The sequence below is a fragment of the Ornithodoros turicata genome, chromosome 2 (genome assembly GCF_037126465.1).
Source record: "Ornithodoros turicata isolate Travis chromosome 2, ASM3712646v1, whole genome shotgun sequence".
NCBI lineage: Eukaryota > Metazoa > Arthropoda > Arachnida > Ixodida > Argasidae > Ornithodoros > Ornithodoros turicata.
In genome coordinates, this window is record NC_088202.1 from 62053813 (window position 1) to 62076256 (window position 22444).

Genomic DNA, 22444 nt, shown 5'->3' on the forward strand with positions numbered 1-22444 from the left:
GAGGAAAAGAGTGAAAACCGTGCATATTTCCTATGTCTTAGATACCTCCATCAATGTTCGTAGTGTTTGTTAGAATGAAAATTGTATATTGATCGATTTTATGATGGTTCAATGATAGATTATTTTCCTCTGTTGATGTTTACGTGTCGCCGCGTGTTCCTCTGTTCTTCAGCGTTAAGTCTATGCTATATTGTTAAGCCTGTGCTATTTCGCCTTTGATAGATTGATTAGCTATTATTTCTCTATGTGTTGGATGGTGCGCAGGTTTTGGCTCTCTATTAATTGTAGCTGTTGATTGTGTTGTTTCTCGTTATTTCCTTACGTCTATGCTATTCACTTAATAAGAAATTAAAAGTTGAGTAATATGAAACTGAGATTCCCTATTGCGCTTGAAATGTTATGACAGATATTCACGCTATTGCATTGATGGTTCTCACGTATAGGAATATTAATTTTCTGATGGGTTTGATTTTCTGAATGATAGATTACTATGTTGTTTTGATTAAGAATAACTTCTTTGTAGTGGTGTAGATTTTATTTCCTCTTGTGTTCTTGTCGTTCGTATTCCATGGTCTTCCATACATCTATCGGCACCCGTCTTCTACAAATCAGGGTAGATATAATTAGATCTGGTTGTTGGCTAGAAGCGTGCTATGTGGTGAAGTGGAATATCTTCTTTGTATTGGTATAGATTTTATTTCCTCTTGTGTTCGTGTCGTTCTTTGTTCTGTTTGTTGGCTTGGAGCGTGATATGTGGTGAAGTGGAATATCTTCTTTGTATTGGTATAGATTTTATTTCCTCTTGTGTTCGTGTCGTTCTTTGTTCTGTTTGTTGGCTAGGAGTGTGCTATGTGGTGAAGTGGATTATCTTCTTTCTAGTGGTATAGATTTTATTTCCTCTTGTGTTCGTGTCCCATAGTCCTCCAGAGTCTCTGCTGTTCACATTTAACTGCATACAACTATCAGAACTTCCCGCTATTGCACTGATTGTTCTCACGTATAGGAATATTAGACGTTTTATAATACAATTTGTAATTTTGATTGTAATCGTATTGATTAAGAATATCTTCTTTGATTAAATGCGCTATCAATTCTGATTCATTGAAAACTTCCACTAATAAAAATATTGTGTTTGATATGTGATACCTATTCAATGCTAATGTATCATATCTGTAATAAGTATTGTTACGTGTATTGTGTTCCTTCTATTTCAGATTTTTGGCTAAGTTTTTCCCATTCACGCGGAGTCATAACATAATTCCTAATGACTTTAATAAATATATTTTCACTTGTACTTTTGTGTATGGCTATCCTTTGCATGTAAACTGCACACCTGTTGTAGCTGGAAAAATTACGATTCAAGTCGACTCAGGCTGAAAAAATGACGAAAGTCGGCGGCCCAGGCTGAATGGTGAATGCACACGCAGCCCTCCGGCCACGCGACGCCTAAGTAGGAAAATTGTGAAAGAAGTCAGCCCAGGGTGAATGGTAAGCACGCACGCAGCCCTCCGGTCACGCTCCGCCCACCTGTCATGGGAAGGAAGTCGGCCCAACTAGGAAAATGGTGAAAGAAGTCAGCCCAGGGTGAGTGGTAAGAGCACACGCAGCCCTCCGGTCACGCTCCGCCCACCACATCAGCCCTCCACCCGAGCACCGCCCTGTTACAGTTGGTGAAGGCTTTTCGGTTGGGTTTTTCTCCTTCACCTGACTGGCATCACAATTCCCAGCACTATTGACTTTAATAAATATATCTCAACTTGATTGGCATTAATAAATATATTTTGACTTTGTACTTTTTGTGTATGACCCTTCTTTGCATGTCTCTGCATGTAAACCGTTCACCTGTTGTATCGGAAAAATATGTGAAGTCGGCCAAAGAAGTCTGCCCAGGCTGAAAAATATGCTACGATGAGCGCACGCGCAGCCCTCCCCCACCGATAATCACGTGGACAACCCTCCGCACACGCGCCGCGCAGGGAAAAATACGCGCAGGGCTCTGGGCAGGGGGTGCCGTAGTTTGGACACCGGCTTGTTTCTGACAAGTCGTATACTACTCTACTTCTCTGAGTTGAACTGTACAGTATGAGATGACCAGCAAACAAAATGGATTATGTTTTCATGAAACAAGTCAGTATGTGGGCATTAAAAACTGAAATAGATATACATAACTCGGAAGACACCGCATTCCCTACGCTCACTTTGCTCGGGAGACCTCCATTCGTCCGCCATCTTGGAAGTTGGGGGCGCCACCTGTAGTTAATTGGAATCGAGAATAGCGTCTTGGTTGCTCTGTAACGGGTCACCATGACAACCTTGCCTTGACAGCAATGCCGTAACTGGCCATTTCAGGCCAGTGCAAAAAGTTGGAACTACATAAAACAGCCCTGTGAACCTGTAAACCATGTACCTAGCCCACTTATCATTATTATTATTAGTGCGGGTGCGCGCTCGTGCGTTCATGTGCACTTGAAGAGGCACTTACCTGTACATACATGCATGAACAGCAAAGCCTACAGTGCGAAATGGAAAGCGAAGTGGACGTTTCTCTTGAACTTGCAAGTAAATTATATGTCAGAGGTGTGGTTCATTATCGCGTATTGCATTAGGGGCATATTTTCATTGCTTATTGAGCATAAGTGCATGCATATTTCGGCGGCTTTTACAGCACGTTTTCCTAGCCCTAGATATCAGTGAAGGCCATGATTATGTACCCAAAAGAGTCCCTTGTGCCAGTGTTTATTTTATATTTTTGACAAAATATGCTGGCTAGTGACACAACCTTTGTACGAATGAAGAGCAATAGAAGAATCGCATTGCTTGAGGCGCGAGATATGAAGTCTCCTTTGCAAAATATCTGCGGCAGCGAGGAAGATGGAGAATTTGAAGGGGTACGTGACGTCACGTATGCCTCATGTCGTGATTTCGTGCACAGTTTAGTTTATAAGTTCCCACTGAGGTGGTTCCATAACATGTGTTCATGGAAGAAGACATGGAGTGTTTCAACTGCTCAGATTAGCCAATTTCACCGTTATTTTACCACAGGACGTTTTGTGTATTGTATTGTACGTATTGTTTGTATTATTTGAACAAAGCAGGACTAGGCAAGCTAACTGGTCTGCTCGTGAAAAAAGCACCACTTGAGTTCACGGAAGCATACTAAGACCGGCAAACTGTCTAACCTGTCAAGTTTGTTTGTGTTTCCCCCCGTGTTTTGCTAATCTCATTCTTGGACTCATCAAGGTCTCAAGATTCGTTCCTGTACATAACGTCGACGACTGTATACCGGGTATAAAAGTGTGATGTGTCTATAAATTGCCAATGCAGTAGATATTGTACACACAATAGGGTTCCAGATATGAGACGCAACATGAATTGATTAGCTCTAATTATGTTTGTGCCCTGGTGCGACTACACTTAACATGACAGGGATTTTAAAACTCTTTCCCTCGCACACCCACCCAGGGTTTCATTTTAAAGGAGCTTGGAAGGCACTTTGAACATGTATTCTTTTGCCTCGTAATTTCAACATACTACCTTTAGGAATTGTCGTCCAGAATATTTCGTGCAGCAGTGCAAATTTCCTGAAAAAAATAATAATAAAAAGGGGGGTTATCAGAATTCGCGCCCATGGCAATCTTTGGTTACCATGGTGCTGATGTAGAAACACAGCTTCCGCCTGCAAAAGCGTTCAGTTTGTATTCTAGCCACTGCACTCTTTTTTTTTTTTTTTTTGTGCGTGTTTCTGAACCTTTGGCCCAGCGCAATTGCGGCACGTTTCGTCGCACGCCCCTTCCTGGCATTATCGACCTCACGCCGTTTACGTTCCTCATCTTCCGCCATCGTGTCTGCATCTCCCACAGCAATAGCAGCACACCTGTGACGCACCGCCTACGCTGACACTGTGGCATCCATGTTGCATGATAAGGTATACAGTATCACGTGATACGCGCTGTGCAGACATTCAGCGATCAGTAGCATGGCTGATTATGTGAAAATGTCCGCTCGTTATTGGTAGCCAAGGTCGTGCGAAAGATTAGGAGGTGGTGTGTTTGAATCCTACCACGGGCTGTGCTATCTAAGATTTTCTCTGGGTTGTCCGGCAGACCTTCCAGACGATGTCGGCACAGTTCCCCCTCTAGTCAACCCAGAACGCACAACAACCCACTGCTCCCCGCTCCTCCCTCCTGCCCTCTCTCCCTCTGTCTACTTCCATACGCCGCGCATAGCCGCAGTTGTTTTGTGGCGCCAAAACGTAATCAAGGCAGTGTTTCAAAGCCTCTCGATTCCTTCTTGGGATAATCGAGAGATAATTTTCTTCGGGGGATAAGGAATACCTCTCTTTTCGCTACATCGCTTCTGCGCGAAATCCCCTAATTAAAGAGGATAATTAATGAATTTTAGGTAATTAATGACCTTGTAGTTACATACTTTCTTCGAGGGAATGTTCACCTAGCCATATATAACTCAAAGAAAAAAATGCAAGAAATAAATAAAAGGGAGGAATGGAGTGGACTTTCATTGCTGCAATATATCATGGAGCCAAGCTTGTACAAGATATTAAAAATGTATTCACGTCAAGGTACTAAATACTGCCTTTTAAAAGTATTTGTAAGATACCAAGTTACTCCCAAAAGCACTTAAGGTAAAGTAACTTGAGTAGAGTATTTTTGTTATCTACAATTCTGTCTGAAGCTCTGACATGTTTTGTGAGATAGCACAAAGGCATTCCATTCCAGTCTCCTTGGGTACATCATACAGATACGTTATGTATAGATGAATGTACTTGGAAGTGTCATTGATAGTCATAAAACTATACTTGAGGTAGTTTGCATTCACAGCAGAGTACATACTCGTTTGCTGCTTGCTGCTTGTCTGTATATGCCCTGACCCACTTGAAACATCCAAAGAAAAGTCACTCAGCTTATCTTCCGTTTTGAGACATGGTGGAAGGCTGCTAAAATTTTGGCTGCAGGATTTTTTTACACGCCATTGTTGTACAACCCAACATGATGCGCTTGTCGTATAATGCAATGATACACTGGTGCACAATGTATAAAGTTTTTGGGCGCGACAGACTGACCATCGTGATACACGCCCTGAAAGTCACACAAATCTTTCCATACTCACGCTGAAATTTTGTTGAAGACCCCATTTCCGAAAACAGCGTCATGTACTAATAGATGCAGAGTATTGGGGAAAATCAGTCAAATACCTAAGCCAATTCTTGACATGAAATTATGCATGCTGAAGGACATCTCCTTATTTACCTCATAACATGTAATCGCGTCGTTTGACAAGCAAAAGTCGGGGTGTACTATGTATTTGTCGCGAACATCGTACTAGACGTAGTGTAATGTGAGATCCTGTTTAGACAGAAAGTCACATCCTGTAGGAACACTCTGTCTCTTTTATACCTTCGTCGTAGAGGCAATGGTACGATTTCAGAACAGGGTTTATACACTATGTCACTGCTCTCCCCCTTTCCCGGCTTTTCGCGATGCAACAAGCTTTCTATTTCACAGTTGATATATAATATATAATATATAGGCCAGCAGAATGAATCAGCTGGCCTAGAGCGACGCTCGTCCATTGCTTGCTATTGAATGCTGGCATTCAACAAACCAGTTATATAAAGAACTTTTATTGACAATAAAAAAAGCCCGAGATGTACACATACAGGCTGTACCGGCCAAAACAATGAGTGGGTTCCCCAAACACACTTCCTTCGGTTCTTATATAGAGTCTCATTTCTTGAAAATAGCGAGCAACAAGCAGTAGTTATGATGTGACTGTGAACAGCAGGCACATTATTGCCGAAGTTCTTTCCACTTGTACGTACACCAGTTAAGGGGTTCAGAAGAGGATGAATAGAAAAGCAAACGAAACGACGGGTGGCGACGAAACGACGGGGGTAACAAGTGAAGATAATGTCGCATGCTTAGATGTAATTTATATCGCATCAAATACAATGCGGTTTAGTACATATGATCGCGATATTTGATTAGGGAATCGTCTGTAAAGCACTGCGCGGTCCTACGTTTGTCACGCGGTCAGTGTCCGAAGCGACGAGGGTTTACCTGACCCCAGATTAAACTGTCGAAAACTGTTTATCCGCATACTTGGTGCGCTTCCCTATTTATCCCGGTCACTTACCGGCCTATTAAAACGCGAAAGAATACGCACTGCACTTGCACTTGCACTGCGCACGAGTCCTACGCTGTGCTCTAACCTGTGAATCACTTAGAGGAACTGTTTCTTAGAGAACATAGAGAAAACGTTTCTGAAAACTGTGTGAAGTTAGAAAATATAACACCCAGCAATTTGTTGCTGCTGATTTCTCTATTGAAACCGTGCTGTCTCGGGTCATACTGTGAGGTCCTGTAGTGGCCCTTCTCTTGCCTTCGATACACAATCCTGGCATACTTGTGTCTGGACGCGGTCCTTATGCGATAGCCGATTTCGAAGGCGAGAAAACAAGCACAGTTAAATTGCAAGGAATAGCCATTGCACATCGTCTAACCAAGTCTACGCGTACTTTACAATCAGTGATTTATGGAGGCCCCCTTACTAAAACCCTCAATTGTTTGGCGTCAGGTTGTGGATTCGATTCCGGCTGAGGAGGCTATCAGCTTTTCAGCGGGGTACAAGTTGTACAAGTTGCTTATAGATTGTGCACGCGCAGCGAGCGAACGCCCAACGCATTGCCAATGCTACTGGAAGGGTTCCCCAAAGCGCAAAGATCCCTCAAGTCTGAGTTGTGTTTCAAGTCGACCACTGTTGCATCGCTTATGATCATTGTTGTAAGCAACAAATTATCAATTACGAGAGATGAGAAGAATGAGAGATAACCTTAGCAAGCAACGACCTTGCACTGAGCTCGTGATGCCCTTGATAAACCATCCATCGACACTGTTCCGTTTCTCGGCCGGCGCGGTGCGAACCTCTGCATTTCACGGAAAGGGCATGTTATACGAAACAGAAGAGTACCTCGGATCCCCACAAAAATCATTCCGCAAGGCGCGCAGCGAGCTTCAGCGCATCCATGTAAACAATCGCACGTGGTCGGGTGCCACGGCCGCAACCAAGCGTTCCCATGCTTTGGATAGGCCGGTAAGCACACCAGTCATTCAAGCTCACCATATGGGTGGCTTTCAAGTAGAGAAGTGGCGCTACGCATGTTGGGTCTTGGAACTTCCGGTCAGAAATTTTAGTTTCGCGCAATTGGAGCAGTGTAAAAGTTTATACACTCTGGCTTAAATGATAACCAAGATGAGTTCGCCTAGGAAGGCCCACCCCACCTCACCCCACCTCAAAACAAGTAAGTTAATTTAACAGATACTTTGCACGCGCTTTTGTTATGGCACAGTTTAGATTTCGTGACACTTGGTGCGTGTAAGAGTCTACCAAAGTCCGGGTAGGAACATGTTTATTCTGTCATGGCTAGGCCACGACTGCACGGTCAGCTGTTCTATCAGCTGGGGCACAGCTGCTGCTCATGGCGCGTGCTCTTTGTCGATGCGTCATCCACTACATTCCTCCCTTCAAGACGGAACGTAGCGGGACGGCTGTCTCCGGTCTCTTTTGGGATAGCGTGCCGGTGGTGGTCTGGGAGGATCGCCGTGCTCTTGTGTAGGTGGGGCGGGTGCCAATGACGTCTCTGACTCCGGCCAGGGAAGGGTCTGTGACGGTTCGGAGCTATCGGCTGTCAGGCGAGTCTTCAAGTGGTCGGCATGAACTCTGCGTTGCCGGCCACCAGCGAATTGGATCTCGTAGATGACCGTGCCCACTTTACCGGTTATGGATCCCTTAACCCAGTGTCGCCTGTCCATCGGATCAGCAGCCCAAACTGGTTGACCAACCTCAAAAAGTCTGTCCTTCGCACTCCGGTCGTAATTCCGTTTCTGCCTGGTCGCAGCATGTAGGCGGTGCGTGTCTAAGGCGGGTCGCAAGAGGTCAATAGCCGTTCTGATTTGTCTTCCCATGAGGAGCATAGATGGAGATTTGCCTGTCGTTGCATGTGGTGTGACGCGGTACTGCGTCAGGAACTTTTGAATTCCGTCCTTGGTTGTTCCTCCCCTCCGCAAGGCGGACTTAAATGTACGGACGAAGTTTTCTGCTTGTCCGTTTGACTTTGGGTGGTAAGGCGGTGTGAGAACGTGTTGAATGCCATGCTGTGTTACAAAATCCTTGAAGGTCTGGCTGGTGAATTGGGGTCCATTGTCTGTAACCAGCTGCTCAGGAAACCCTTGGCGGACGAAAATGTCTTGTAGCGATGTCGCGGTGGCGGAGGCAGAAGTTGTCGGCATGTACGCCACCTCAGGCCATTTGCTGTAGGCGTCGATAGTAATGAGGAAATGCTGATGTTTGAATTCAGCGAAGTCACAATGAACGCGAACCCATGGTCTAGCTGGAGGCTCCCATTGGTGGAGGGGAACAGGCCGCTTTTGTTCACTGAACTCTGCACCTTCTTCACAACTACGGCATAAGGTCTCAATGTCCTTGTCTATCTTCGGCCACCACACGTAAGACCGGGCAAGCATCTTCATCTTCGTCTGGCCGGTGTGACCGGAATGCAAGACATCTAGGACCTTAGACCTGAACTTCTTCGGAACCACCGTTCGCATCCCCCAGACGATACAGTCGCTAAGCCCTGGGCCCGATAAAATCACCTATGCCGCCCTACGAAACCTTGACGGGCGGTCACTCCAAGCTCTCCTTCATGTCTATAATACGTCTTGGCAACAAGGATCTTTACCACATACATGGAAGGAGGCCTTGGTTGTTCCCATCCTGAAACCAGGCAAGCCCCCAAATGCCCTATCCTCCTTTCGCCCGGTGAGCCTGACAAGCTGTGTGGGGAAACTGATGGAGAGAATGGTTTTGCATCGCCTCAACTGGTGGCTCGAAAAACGACGTGCGTTCCCTCACGAAATGGCTGGATTTCGTCGCCACCGAAGCTCCATGGATCCAGTTCTCGACCTAGTCTCTACAGTTCAACATGCTCAAGCCCATCGACGGATCGTCCGATCGGTCTTCCTCGACATCAAGCGCGCCTATGATACCGTCTCGCACATTTGTGTGCTGCATGCCTTGCGCTCGTTCGGAGTATCCGGTCGGCTCTTCATCTGGCTCCAAGACTTCCTTACGGACCGAACTGTCACTGTCCGTACGTCCCAAGGCCAAAGCCCTCAGCATCCTGTTCCCCAAGGAGTCCCCCAAGGAAGCATTCTCAGCCCGACACTCTTTAACGTGGTGATGGCCGGCGTACAATCAGTAATTCCTCGCAAAGTGTCGTTCTCCGTGTATGCAGATGACGTCGCCCTTTGGACAGTAGGAAAATCACGCCCGGCTCTCCAGCGCCGCCTGCAGCTCGCTTTAAACAATATCCATACGTACCTGACGCACCTCGGGATGGACCTTTCACCCGAAAAGTGTGTCGAGCTCCCTTTCACGCGTAAAGCTATGGCCAATTTCCCACTTTGGCTTGGTTTAAAGAAGCTAGAACCAGTACGCTTTCACCGCTTCCTTGGCGTGGTAATCGACTCGGACTTGCGCTGGGCTCGGCACATTAAACACCTTGAAACTAAAGTGCAGCGATGGCTCCCCGCAATCCAACATCTTTCTGGCCCAGGATGGGGCTGTGATCAGCGTTCCCTGCTCGCGGTTCACGCGGCATTGGTGAGGGCAACTGTGCTTTACAGCCTTCCTATTCTGCACAGGATATCAACAACTTCATTAAATACGCTTCGGTCCCTGTTTGCTCGAAGCCTTCGTCGATGCCTCGGAGTTCCAAGAATGGCTGAAACACGACAAGTACTGGCTGAAGCTGGTGAGCTCCCGATTGAAGTTCTCCGTGAACGGGAAACGGCTCGGCACTACCTCCGTTTGCGTGCTCACATTCCCCGCCACCCGCTACTCAGGAAAATTCGATACCGCCCTGGAAGCGACTTCTATCGAGTAGCGCAGAGGACACGCCAGACTCTCACTGGCTTCATAACTAAGGACACTATACCGCCGGAAGCCCCCTGGTCGCTACCGGTACCGCCCACTTTTGTACGCCTCCCAAACCTTCTGGAAAGAAGAGATCAGGTCCCCCCTCAAGTACTCCGAGCCCATTTTCATGCTCTGGTAGACGAGAAGTTTTCTACCTTTACGGCAGCATATACTGATGGCGCATCCCGAAACAACAAGTCCGCCTCAGCCTTCGTCATTCCATCCGAAGGCGTCGTGCACGGAAGACGCCTTTCACATCCAACCTCCTCCACAGCTGCGGAACTCTATGCCATCCTTTTCTTTCTACAACACATCGCTGATTTTCCACCCCGGGAATGGGCAGTCTTTACAGACTCCAAATCTGCACTTCAAGCAATTGAAACTTCCGGCATACGAGGCCCATCCGCACCCCTAGTCACAGACGTGTTAATGGCTTACCACACTATCTACGCCGCAGGCCACAGGCTAGTTCTCCAGTGGGTTCCAGCCCATTGTGGTGTCGTGGGGAACGAGCAGGCCGACAGCGCCGCAGAAGCAGCACTCTCGTCTCGGAACCGGACCCGTATTGTTCTGCTCAGAGGAGACCGCCGTTCAATTCTGCGACGTCCAGTGACACCCCTGGCTTCCCGCCAACGGACAACCCACATTCTTCCCCCCTCTATGTTGAACAGAGTTGATCCCACGCTCGCTTTCCGCATGCCACGAAGCACATCTCGTCAGGATGCTGCATTAATCCACCGCATGCGCCTCGATGTGGCCTTTACAGCTCAGTGGCGTTACCGCTTGAGACAAATTGATTCTCCCACCTGCTGCCACTGTGGTGCTCTTGAGGATCTGGAGCACATTCTTCTTCATTGCCCTCACTACCAACCTTCCCGAACCACACTCTCCGAGTCTCTTCGTCAGCTGGACTCTCGCCCTTTCTCCCTACCGAAATTGCTTGGTCCCTGGCCCAATCCAGCCCAGCAACGCTCTGCGCTCAAAGCTCTTCTGCCATTTCTGGACACCATCGGACTTCGATCGTTCTTGTAAAGGGGCTCGTTATTTTATTCCCCCCATTCCACCAAGCACTGGGGTAGAGTATCGCCTGTTGCGATGAAACTCCCCACTCTCCAAGGCCGAAAATAAAGTTGTTGTTGTTGTTGTCGCTAAGCACTGCGAGCTCAGTTTGTCGGGCAGCAAACGGTTCAGCATCCGGAGGTACATGAGAAGGCCATCCTTCCAGAATGTACCGGTATAGGCGTGAAAAGAGAGGATCCCTAGCTGTTTCCTTGGCAATGTCATCAGCAGAGATAGGGAAACTGATATCGGCAAGATGAGACGGCGGAACATCAACGTGGTTGACTTCCTCCTGGATCAACTTGTCGAATTGCGGATCCGGCCCTACTGCTAGGCGTGAGAAGCCGTCAGCATTTCCAATGTCTGTCGTTGGCTTGTAGATAATGTCGTATGAATAACTCATTAGGATGAGGGCCCACCTCTGTAAACGATTGGCGGCCGTTACCGGTATACCCTTGTACGGACCAAAGATGGTTGTCAAAGGCTTGTGGTCCGTGTACAGAGTGAACCTTCGTCCCCACAAGTACTCATGGAACTTCTTGACGCCGAAGATGATGGCAAGCGCTTCTCGCTCAATTTGAGCGTACTTTTTCTCGGCAGAGGTGAGCGTTTTGGAAGCGCGGGCGATGGGACGCTCCTTGCCATCAATCCTATGAAAGATGACTGCCCCCAGTCCTTCGGATGATGCGTCAGTAGCAAGAAACAGTGGTTTTGCTGGATCGTAGTGCGCTAAGGACTCGGGCGCTGATAATTTGAGCTTCACCGTCTCAAAAGCTTCGACGCATTCGGAAGACCAGTACTAGCGAGACTCTTTACGGAGCAACTCGTGAAATGGTGAGCAGGTGTCTGCCAATCCAGGTATGTACCGGTTATAGTGCTGAATCATGCCCAATAGCGCTCGTAGTTCCGAAACATTACGTGGTTCGGGCATATTCAGTATAGCTGAAATCTTCTTGGGCGATGGTCGGAAGCCTTCCTTTGAAACGATTTGGCCCAGGTACTCGACTTCTTGCTTGAAGAAGGCGCATTTTTCTTTCTTTAAAGTGAAACCAAAATCACTGAGACGCTGGAAAACCTTCGCTAGGTTGGAAAAGATGGTGCTCTAACGTAGTTCCAGTGACGATGATGTCATCCAAGTAACATGCTACATAGTCCAGTCCAGCAGTAACTTGCTCCATCGTTCTCTGGAATATGGCAGGTGCGGAAGCTATGCCAAAAGGCATTCGATGAAATTGAAAAAGTCCTTTGTGAGTGTTGACGAGTAATACCTTCTTTGCATCGTCGTCTAGCTCCATCTGAAGGTATGCTTCTGATAGGTCGAGCTCCGAGAAGATGACCCCTCCATTCAGCTTAGCAAACAACTCTTCTGGACGCGGAAAAGGGTACTGTGCAATGTCTAGCTGCGGATTTACCGTCACGCTGAAATCACCGCATACGCGAACTGCGCCGTTTGGCTTGGGGACAACGACGATGGGCGTAGCCCAAGCGGACGTTTCAATCGGGGATAGCACTCCATTAGCCAGGGCTGCTCTGAATCGGATGCAGTAAAATTTCCACTCATCCTTCTCGGAATCGAAGACTCCCGGCCTCTCAAAACGAAGAGCAGCAGCACCAGTGAAATGGCCCTCCACCTGGTCTCCTGTAGCTCCACCGGTAGCCATGCTCCAAGGTCGTCGACTGAAGATTGTTGCTCGCTCGTCGCCAAATTGTAAGAGTCTACCAAAGTCCGGGTAGGAACATGTTTATTCTGTCATGGCTAGGCCACGACTGCACGGTCAGCTGTTCTATCAGCTGGGGCACAGCTGATGCTCATGGCGCGTGCTCTTTGTCGATGCGTCATCCACTACAGTGCGTGTTCCTGTTCCATTTGGTGCGTGCATTGAAATTGCGATCTCTTCCTGTGCGAAATGTTCCGTTACAACGCGGTCAATTTCACGTGACAGGTCACAGAGGTAACAAGCAACATTTCAGATATGGTACAGCAAAATGTATATGAAGTACTTTACATATCAGTCTTCTACGCTCTGAGGGTCATATGAATGCCTCGTCGTATCCTTTTAGTTCGTGATCCAGTTGAGACTTTGTTTGTGATGAGCTTAATTTAATTCTTTTCACATTAAGATTTCGTAATGTTATCACAGCCACGCAAAATTCAACAGGATAAGTATACAGCACGGAATTTGGTGACAAGTGATGCACCTTTTAGTTAAATTAAACTTTCTTTTACGCTGATGACAGTTTTCCAAAGCTGCAGGATCCCAGGGAGCGCGATAGATTTTATGTCCATTTTCCGGCAGCATTAGTGCAGTCAAGCGCAGAACATCCGCCCATTTTTATATCAAACCACACTGACGCTATGTGACGGGAAGCGTAAATCCACATGACATTGCATCTTCCCTTATGTCATTTGGACATGAAGTTGCAAACCGCCCATTGGGTGACTTAACTGAAGCGCCGACTGCATGGCAGTCGATGTTAGGATCATTTCGGAACTGCGAGATTTCAGACTCCTGCTCACCAGGATTTTCGCTGCTGTCATACATTTTGTGCTAATAATATATCACTGGGCTTCTAATCCCAATTTCTACTCCTCCTGACACATTCTTGTTCGAACCCTTCCACTCTCCTTTAATTTATACCTCAGGTAAGCTGTTTGTACTTGCAGAATCCTCACGGGCACACGGTTGAAGAGAAGGAACTGCGTGCGGAGGAGTTAAACCGCCCGGTCATCGATCTTCCACGGACTGCTATCCTTGGGACTTGGTCTGTTGTTGTAAGAAGCCGACGTCTGGTGAGTGCTCCAGCGAACCTTGATACGAGTCCACAGGGAAAAAGAGGGACGATGCTCAACACGGTAGCCAGCATGGATGAGGGACATTGACACTTGTCCAAATGATTGTACTTGACAGTGGGAAAGATAAAGCTTGGTTTAACTCAGACATCCTAATGTACAATACCTACTTTCTGTGGATTCTTTCTATATAGAGATGTAAGTGATGCTATATACTTTGTGGTGTTGACGTAATGGACAGTGAGCGATTGAACGGTAATCGGGATTTGCCAGTAGGTCGTAGTTGGATGAGTAGCATTTCTCAAAGATAAGTCAACAGTGGTGTCTGTGTGTGAAAACTCCGGACTCCCAACAACAAATATAAACCATAATCTATTCTGACTGTTGCATAGAGGGAAATACCGCGAAATCCTGATAATGAACGCAGAAACAAATAACCTATCTTTTCGGTTCGTGCACGTTGTCCTGAACATCCGGACACCAATAATCTTCTGAATGCGGCTTAAAGCAATATGGCGTTGGGAGCATCGTACGAATATCAGCCGGATATGTGGTAGCCCCCCTTGATAGTCTCCAATCAATGTTCCAAGCGTCATTGGCCTATTGTCGATGGACATGAAAGAAAAAGCAGTCTACAGCATTTCGCGTTTCCCGTTACTGTGTTGTGTATGCCCGTATGAAAAAGAGTGTTACTTACATACCCTCAAAGCTGGTGTACCGAAAACTTGTTGCGGGGCTACTTCATCTTGCAGTTTAACCTTTACTGTCAAAACCGTACGTCTAAAGTGCGTTTCTGTCTTGTTGAAATTAAATGCCGGAGTAGTTGTAATGAGTAGTTTGATGAGCATTATTCTTACCTTTGTTGAAACTTCACTTGAGAAAGGGATAATAATTAGTGGGTATACCACAAATTACTTCTTTTATTTTTGCAAGTTTATCACAGCATGACAGCGCGGTTGCTTCAGCCGGTACGCAAGAGATAGCTGAGTTGTCCAATCGCCCGCACGACGTCTGCAAGGCGGCATCGACAAAGGGACGCTGAGAGATGACAGTTAGCACAATCAACACACTTAGACTAAACAAGGCGTGATCGGTAAACGCGGTGACATAACCATTATGAGGTCTCCCAATCACAGTCATTTTTCAGCAGCTGTATAACTACCGCACTCAATGCTCTCTCGGCAGCAGAGCCAGCCGGTAATGCCACAGGACCTTAGAGTTCAAAATCGTCTGCGCGACTGGTAAGACTTGACGACATCGCGACTCTGCATGTCTATATTGCAAGTAAGGATTAGAGGCGTGAACCCACGGTTTGCAGCCCCCGATAGAGGAGCAGACGACATATCGCATTCTTATTTCTCTCTCCATTCTTATTCGTAGCCGTAAGCACGTGACTTCTCGTGCGCTGCCTCACTGGCAGCGACGTCGCAGTGATCTCAGAGCCGCATGAGTTTCGGTATTCGCGGGGCCCGTTTTCTCCGCTTCTATTACTCTTTTCGCTGTAAAACTTTCAATTCAGGTTCACATTGGTGCAAAGAACCGTCTTTTCCGTTTACCTGGGATCACGTGAGATGACCTGTCTCAACCCCTTTAACTGAGGGAGGTGTTCGCATCTCGCGCTTCAGTAGCGCTTTTCCGTAGCGCAGTTTCGTAAAACTGCTAAGTTATTCCATATCAAAGACAAATATTGTGCGAGTTATTTCATCTGTTGACAACGCAAGCTTATTAAGAACTTGTGCTTCCTAACAATATTGTCACAATCATAGACAAATGTTGCTGTAATTCAACGGCAATCGCGTCGGGGTGCAATTTTTTGCTAGGCATGAACGACTTGTGGGTACAACGACAACAACATTATGATGACGGCATGGGATCTCATGTATGGGTATGTTTCACCGCACGGGCTGCTGTATCCCACCCCATTACATGTGTGGATCATTACGCTCGAGTTAGATGGCAATGAAATGAACTAGACCACGCACGCGTACACGAGGCAGGTGAGACATGCACATAAAGCACGCCTTTGCCATCGAGACACTTTCCGGTTAAATATGAAATTGATGCAAACGCGCCCGAACCAATTTAGAATGCGCTATTCTAGCTCAGTTGCTAGCAACAAATAGACACTACATATTATTATAAATACAGATAGTGGTAGTTGTCGGCTAGAGTGAGTGAACATCATAATTACAGAAGTGTAAACGTAGCAGAACAGGTACACCACTACGTGTGACTGCACGAGAATGCGTCAAGCCGGTGGTCCTCAGGAACTCAAAAGCAAGATCGTAATAATGCCACCAATCTACGAAAGTTACGAGAGAGGTGTAGTGTCGCAGCCATAGGCTGAATAGGGTCGTAGTGATGCCGGTCGACTGAGCCCGACGCATATGACTCTTTGATTTGTGTAGGTCGCAGTCTATACACGAATGTGCCTAAGTGCATGCCTCACAGCCATGTGTCGAGCGTCGGCTTGTGTCTGTGTATTATCTGAATATATTACATAGACCCTCTCAGCACTGTTATTATAGACAATGTCTTAGCAACTCACCCTAATCTTCTCAAACCATGGATGCGTTCATTCAATTGCAGACCCGCGTACTGGCCACAAAATCCTTCAAGGTTGACAAATACGGTAAGTAACAGCGATTTTTGCTCTTCTTGGTAGCAATCTCGAGCAGTTAGCGCTCATAAATACTCATCGTAGTTGTGGTACTGCAGCGTGACATGTGACCAAATTATGATAATAACGACTACAGCCAAAGGGATTGGAAACCATTACCAAACTTTTGAAGAAATAACGATATAAATATTGATTTTTTCCTACCAAACACCCACCCAGATACACTGGATGACGATGAGGTGGTTTGTGTACTAAACATGCACATCAAATCGTCATGTTTTCGCGATCCCGGGAAGCTATACGCCTCTCCAGCTTGCTGTTCGCCACCTAGCGGACCCCAGCAGAAGCACTCAATGAATGATAGTAACAGCAGATGACAGGTATATTTCACGCTGACCCGAAACTGCCGCAACTTCCCTTCGTGCACGATGGAGTTTCCGGGCTTACAGAACTCAAACAGCACAGAACTCAACAGCACTGCTCAATTCTGCAGTGCAAAACTACTGTGGAGAAGAATATGCAATGTTGAGAGGGGGAAGAGGAAAGATATACAATCGGCAGCAGCGGCGTGAAAGAAAACAACGAAGACAGCAGGGAACCACGTGCAAGTTATGTTATTTCTACAAGTTTTGAAGCGTGTCTCGTGAAAGAAGGCATGTAGCAGGGTGATTTATTAATCGGCATTCATTATTTTCTCCGCCATCTTGAGGACGATGTGAGCGCCTCTATAGGTAGTTGGAGAGGCGAACTGCACTGCGAAGGTCGCGCTCGGGGCGATAAACTCTGTCGCCCTCAATTGTTCACCTACACGCTCGTTTTTGGAGTGACGTTTTCCCAACAATAACAAGTTTATTTCAAGATGATCAATGGATAATTTTATCGCCAGGGACGACAGTCTACTCCATTGCTGGTGGTGATGTGGGGGAAGAAATTTATGAGTCCCTTCACAAAAAGGAGCGATGTCCAGCGTTGTCCAAAAAGGTCAAAAGAGCTCTGAGGGCAGAGTGTTGGCGGGCTGGATTTCGCCATGGGCCACACAGATAGAGAGGGGACGAGATTCCAGCTGGTTAACCGAACGGAGAGTGCGGTTGGGGAAGGTTGGTGGTGTGGGCAATGAAGAAGAATGTGCCCTTCGACGGCACCGCAGTGAGAGCATCTGGGAGAGTCAACTTACCCTAAGCAGTAACACCACTGAGCTGTAAAAGCCACATAGATTCGCACTGGGTGGATCAGTGTAGCGTCTGGACGAGAGGTGTTTCCTGGCATGCGGAAAGCGAGCGTTGGATCGACTCTTCTCAGCATAGATAGGGGAGAAAATACTCCAAAAGCCGGGTGATGAAGACATACTGTAAAACCTTTACTGCTCCGACTTGCACAACAATTAAAACAACACAACAGTAGACGTTTCGCCGCCTATCCTACTGTCCTATTGTACTGAGGATGCTGCCTGGATAGGCGGCGAAACGTCTACTGTTGTGTTGTTTTAATTGTTGTGCAAGTCGGAGCAGTAAAGGTTTTACAGTATATAGATAGGGGAGAATCGCAGTTGTCCAATGGCGGGAAGCCAGGGGTGTCACAAGACGTCGAAGAATGGAACAGCGGTCTCCTCTCAGCAGCGCAATACTGGTCCGTCTCCGAGACCGGAGAGCGGCCTTTGCGCCGCTGTCGTCCTGTTCATTCCCCATGACACCACAATGGGCTGGAGCCCACTGCAGAACTAGCCTGTGCCCTGCTTGTATAACGTTTTACCGTTGAGAAAGGAAGTGCATATTTTTCCGTTTCCATGACACATGACACGAAAGAGCACACTGTCCCTCTTACGTCCTGGAAAAAGATTAAAAGAAAACAGAAAATGCAACCCAAGATAAGGGCAGTTCCAATAGAGTCACCCGATACATTTGTTTTTGTTTTGTTTCCGCAAATTAAAGCTCATCTTCGACGCATGAGGCGGCACTGTGATCCTTCATCCTCTCACATTGAGGGTGAAGGAAAGACGCGTCTCCAAAGATGCGCAATGAACACAATAAAGAAAAGAATAGTGTTCCTTCACGAATTTTTTTTGCGGACGATCTACTGAACGAATTTTTGTTCTGAAAACGGCTCCGGTATCAGGTGACCGAAGGGACCAGAAGTTCTCATTGGGACAACTTCGTAGCTTTTATAATTAAACAGTTACTTATTGAAAGTTAATTAAGACATTGCCTTAGGAATTTGCTAACGACCTCCTAATGAGTGCCCTTCAGCATATGCTATATTGCAATTGATTTCATCCCGGAAAAAGTGATATCTATATTTTTAAGAAATATGTTCGCATTTAGCTGGGATACCCTGTATATGTATGTACTAACACTTAAACATATTGAACTCTTGTAATATCTCCCAGAGTAAGCTCAAAATGTGGCATATGGTCTTCAGTCGAAAAGTCATAACGCAGGAGACCATGCATTGCTCTAAAGTGTTTCACCTGAACCATTACCCAAAATGTATGACGTGGCAGTACAGAGCTATCACATAGAATGACCCACCGTGGTGCCATGTACGGAATCTATGCACACTTTTGTAGGTGCCCAAATGCCTTACCAGCTGTTCTTGCACATCTGTCATGAGAGTTAGGAAGAAATCCTCATCTTGCAACATGTCAGTATTTCCTCATTGAAAAACAGTAGGATCATCCTTCTTGCCTTTGTGTGTGAGGGAAAGCACTGAACTGCTTGTTTGGGCTCTGACAGAACTGACCAGCAGGGCAACATTGCTTTGATTGTCGTTGTGTTTCCTCTCACCGTAACACATAATATTATATCCCTCATGGTGGTGTACAGGTACTGCCTTGTAGTGAGGTGAACTGGTTTCCCTAACATAAACAAATAGTTTCTTGAAGGTAAAAAGAAAAAAAGACATTCCAGTACAACAGAGTGTTTTAGAAGGCCCTGAACGGGCCGCCTCTATTGCATCGTCCTCTGTTTTTGTATAAGTAGAGTGTCGCACATCCCAAACTCATATGCATAATAGGTAGCTTGGAAGACAAATGAGTCCTTGCCTGTTTGGGACGTTGCATGGCAGGTATCCCCACGCCTGAGGAACTTTGTGATTTTATGGACATTTTGCTTCGATGTGTCCTGTCTGTAAAAGCACCTGATCAGTTACAAATAAAACAACGCTTTAAACCTGACATCTTTCAATCTTTTTGCCCCTCTGCCTTTAGTAAAATGACTCTTGGCTGCCTTCTGCATTTCGTCTCTCGATGCCTGAAAATCAGAAATCAGTAAAAATAAGCAATGTCCCCAGTTTTAATGAAATTCTCAAGCGTTTCGTAATTTTGTTGCTGCAGTTAAGAATACAACATGATAATTCCGAGTAAAAACACATGTGCAAAATAACAGGAATCATTAAGCATAACTTAAGCACAACTAAAACAACATAATTGTCGGAACCACCATGTTTCTTACTCATTGACCGACTTTGGTGTTAAGATAGAACAGGTGATAATTAGACAGTCCGATTACACAGATAGTCCGAACACGCCAACCGAATTAGTCGAACTCGGCACTATGGGTGTACATTACGCACCAGTGTGCCGGTTTATGCCCCTGAATCATTTGCCACAACAGCTGCAAAATAAGTGCGTTGAAAGCGGAATGTGTACGTGTGTATTAGTGTACAGAGCATGAGACGTAGTTACCAGCTTCAGAATTGCACTCGTGTGTCTTAATTCACTTAGAAGTTATGTACATTCACCTTGCTGGTGCCTGGGTGCAGCTGAGAAAAAGTGGACTGGCACTTGTTGAATCTATAGTAGCAGAACGGCACATGGATCATTTTTGTACAGACGCCCTCAACTTTTGTACCGAGCATGAAACTCGCAGGGGGAGGAACTTGAGCGGAATATTTGGCAAACCTGCTTCTCCACTACCACAAATCTCATCGTCAAGCCACTCACGCCATGCTCAAGCAAAGAAACCGCTGTCTGCTAGCGCATGCGCACGCGAAGCGAGCAGACGGCAAGGCGGCGGCAAAGAAGGACATGTGACGTCACAGCTGGCACATGCGCAGCGCAACTGATTTTTCTCTCCGGAAGAACATGTGTAATGATCTATCCCCGCCGTCGCCGTCGCCGTCGCCGACACCGGCGCCATGCCGATGCACGTTGATTCATGTCGCCGCCGGCGGCCAAGAATGTGCCCAACCTCCTGCCGAAAAAAAAAACAAAACCGCATTAGTACAGCTTTCAGACCTAGACTGACGCTTCGTAACATACTTTCACGTCCCAAGACTCTGTGCCCCCAATGCAACAATCAGGCGTTGTCTACAAGATACAATGCAAAGAATGTGACGTCACTTAGGTTGCAGAAACAGGAAGAAAGAAAGCAACCAGACTACAAGCACATCACGCAGATCTCTAAGCCACCGTATCCAAACCGATGCACAGAACTCGTGGAACACGTGTTGAAACCTGGCCATTCTTTGGACTTCTATAACGCGAAGACCTTAGCCCATGAACACAGATGGGGAGGGGGGAGAGGAGGTTCCTAGAATCTGGGCATATCCATGGCGATCAGAACGCTTGTAACAACCACAAATGACCTTTGCCCGGTTGCTACAGAGGCTTAAAGGGGCACTAAAATGCAAAAAACAAGTTCACTTCAAATTACGCTAAACGCTATGTTAATTTCGTACTTGTTATCATAATTTTAAACTTTTATTACGTTACGAAGCTACAATCGAAATTATACAGGACTCTATTTTGCTTCGGCGCTAAGCAGTGAACGTCGTTTCAGCTCGTGCATCGGCGTTTTTAGTCCATGATGCGCGTGCACGCGCGTGCCACACCATGGAGCAGTCCCGGTGAAAAACATAGTGCGCGTTGCGAAGCGAACTGGCGTCGTTGTCCGAAGGATATGAAGAGAAATGTTGCCAGTGGAACATTCGCGAGAACAGTTGTGGGCTACAACTAGTGAATCGATATTGAAAAATGCAGCAGTGCGCATCATGCCTGCATACACGGAACACAACGATCGGACCCACTCCAAATCCACGCGCCCACGGTAGCTATGCGCGCGCTCCTCCTGCTGTCTCATTGGGTGCCGCCAATCTTTGCCTCCTGGGGATACCATTCGTTGCCGTCACGGAGGAGAAGTAAGGAGACCAAACTCTGCCGAGCCGCCGTTGAAAAGTGTGGCCCGATTTCTCGAGTCTATAATTGTGGCCGCGGCGCGGCGCTCGCGCTCCGTCAGGTACTTGCTCCTCTGAAATGACGTGCTTGTAATGCGCTGTGCCAGACTTACTAGTGTGTCCAGTGCAAGCAGGAAAAAATATTTTGATAGAGAAACACGATTGTCGTGTATCAAGCAACGATCTCTCTTTGCATTTTTCGCCTGGAGTCGTTGTTGGTGCAAAGCGGGAGGCTTTCATTTTACAATGTGGGGAAGCCGCCGTCAAGGGGGATCCGCGTATGCTCGAAGTCTTGAATGTGTAAATAAGCGTAGTGCTCTCGCAGTTAAGAAGATGTTAAGAATCGCGGAGGTACGTTTTGTTTTATTTGAGATGAAAAGACACCCGGAGGAGCACAAAGCTTGTTGTTTGACATCGTACAGGATGGTAGTATAAGTTGCATGACTGGCAAGGCACGACTGCGAGATCTACATTGTTGATGGTGTGCACTGATTATTACTACTTCCCACGAACATCTCGCAGCGTGAGGAAATGATGTAATTGAGCACATTTGGATTCCAGCTGTTGCACGACAGCGTCGTCGCGCGTTTCTACCACCCGCTTCGCGTGCACAACGTTTTGGGAAACGGGAACTTTTTGTCGTAATTGTGAAGCATCCGCTAGGGTACAGAGGATAGAGTTACATTTCACATGACACCACACATGAATGTAATGCCAAGGTGCCAGAACGCACTTTCTGTCACAGGTTTGCAAACGCGCGGTAGAGGACTCAGTACACTCAGTACTTCAGTTTAAGGAAGAGATCCCGAAGA

The 22444-nt window shown here is 46.7% G+C and overlaps 1 protein-coding gene across 3 annotated transcripts in view; it reads left to right on the forward strand.

The window, feature by feature from the left end:
• LOC135385487 (complement C3-like) overlaps window positions 1-22444 on the forward strand; it is a 290804-nt gene that overhangs the window by 20725 nt on the left and 247635 nt on the right. For all 3 annotated transcript variants that reach the window (XM_064614824.1, XM_064614823.1, XM_064614825.1), the window contains 2 exons: window positions 13718-13843; window positions 16433-16475. In XM_064614824.1, the coding sequence (XP_064470894.1) occupies window positions 13718-13843; window positions 16433-16475 (169 nt within the window). The remainder of the gene's footprint in view (window positions 1-13717; window positions 13844-16432; window positions 16476-22444) is intronic.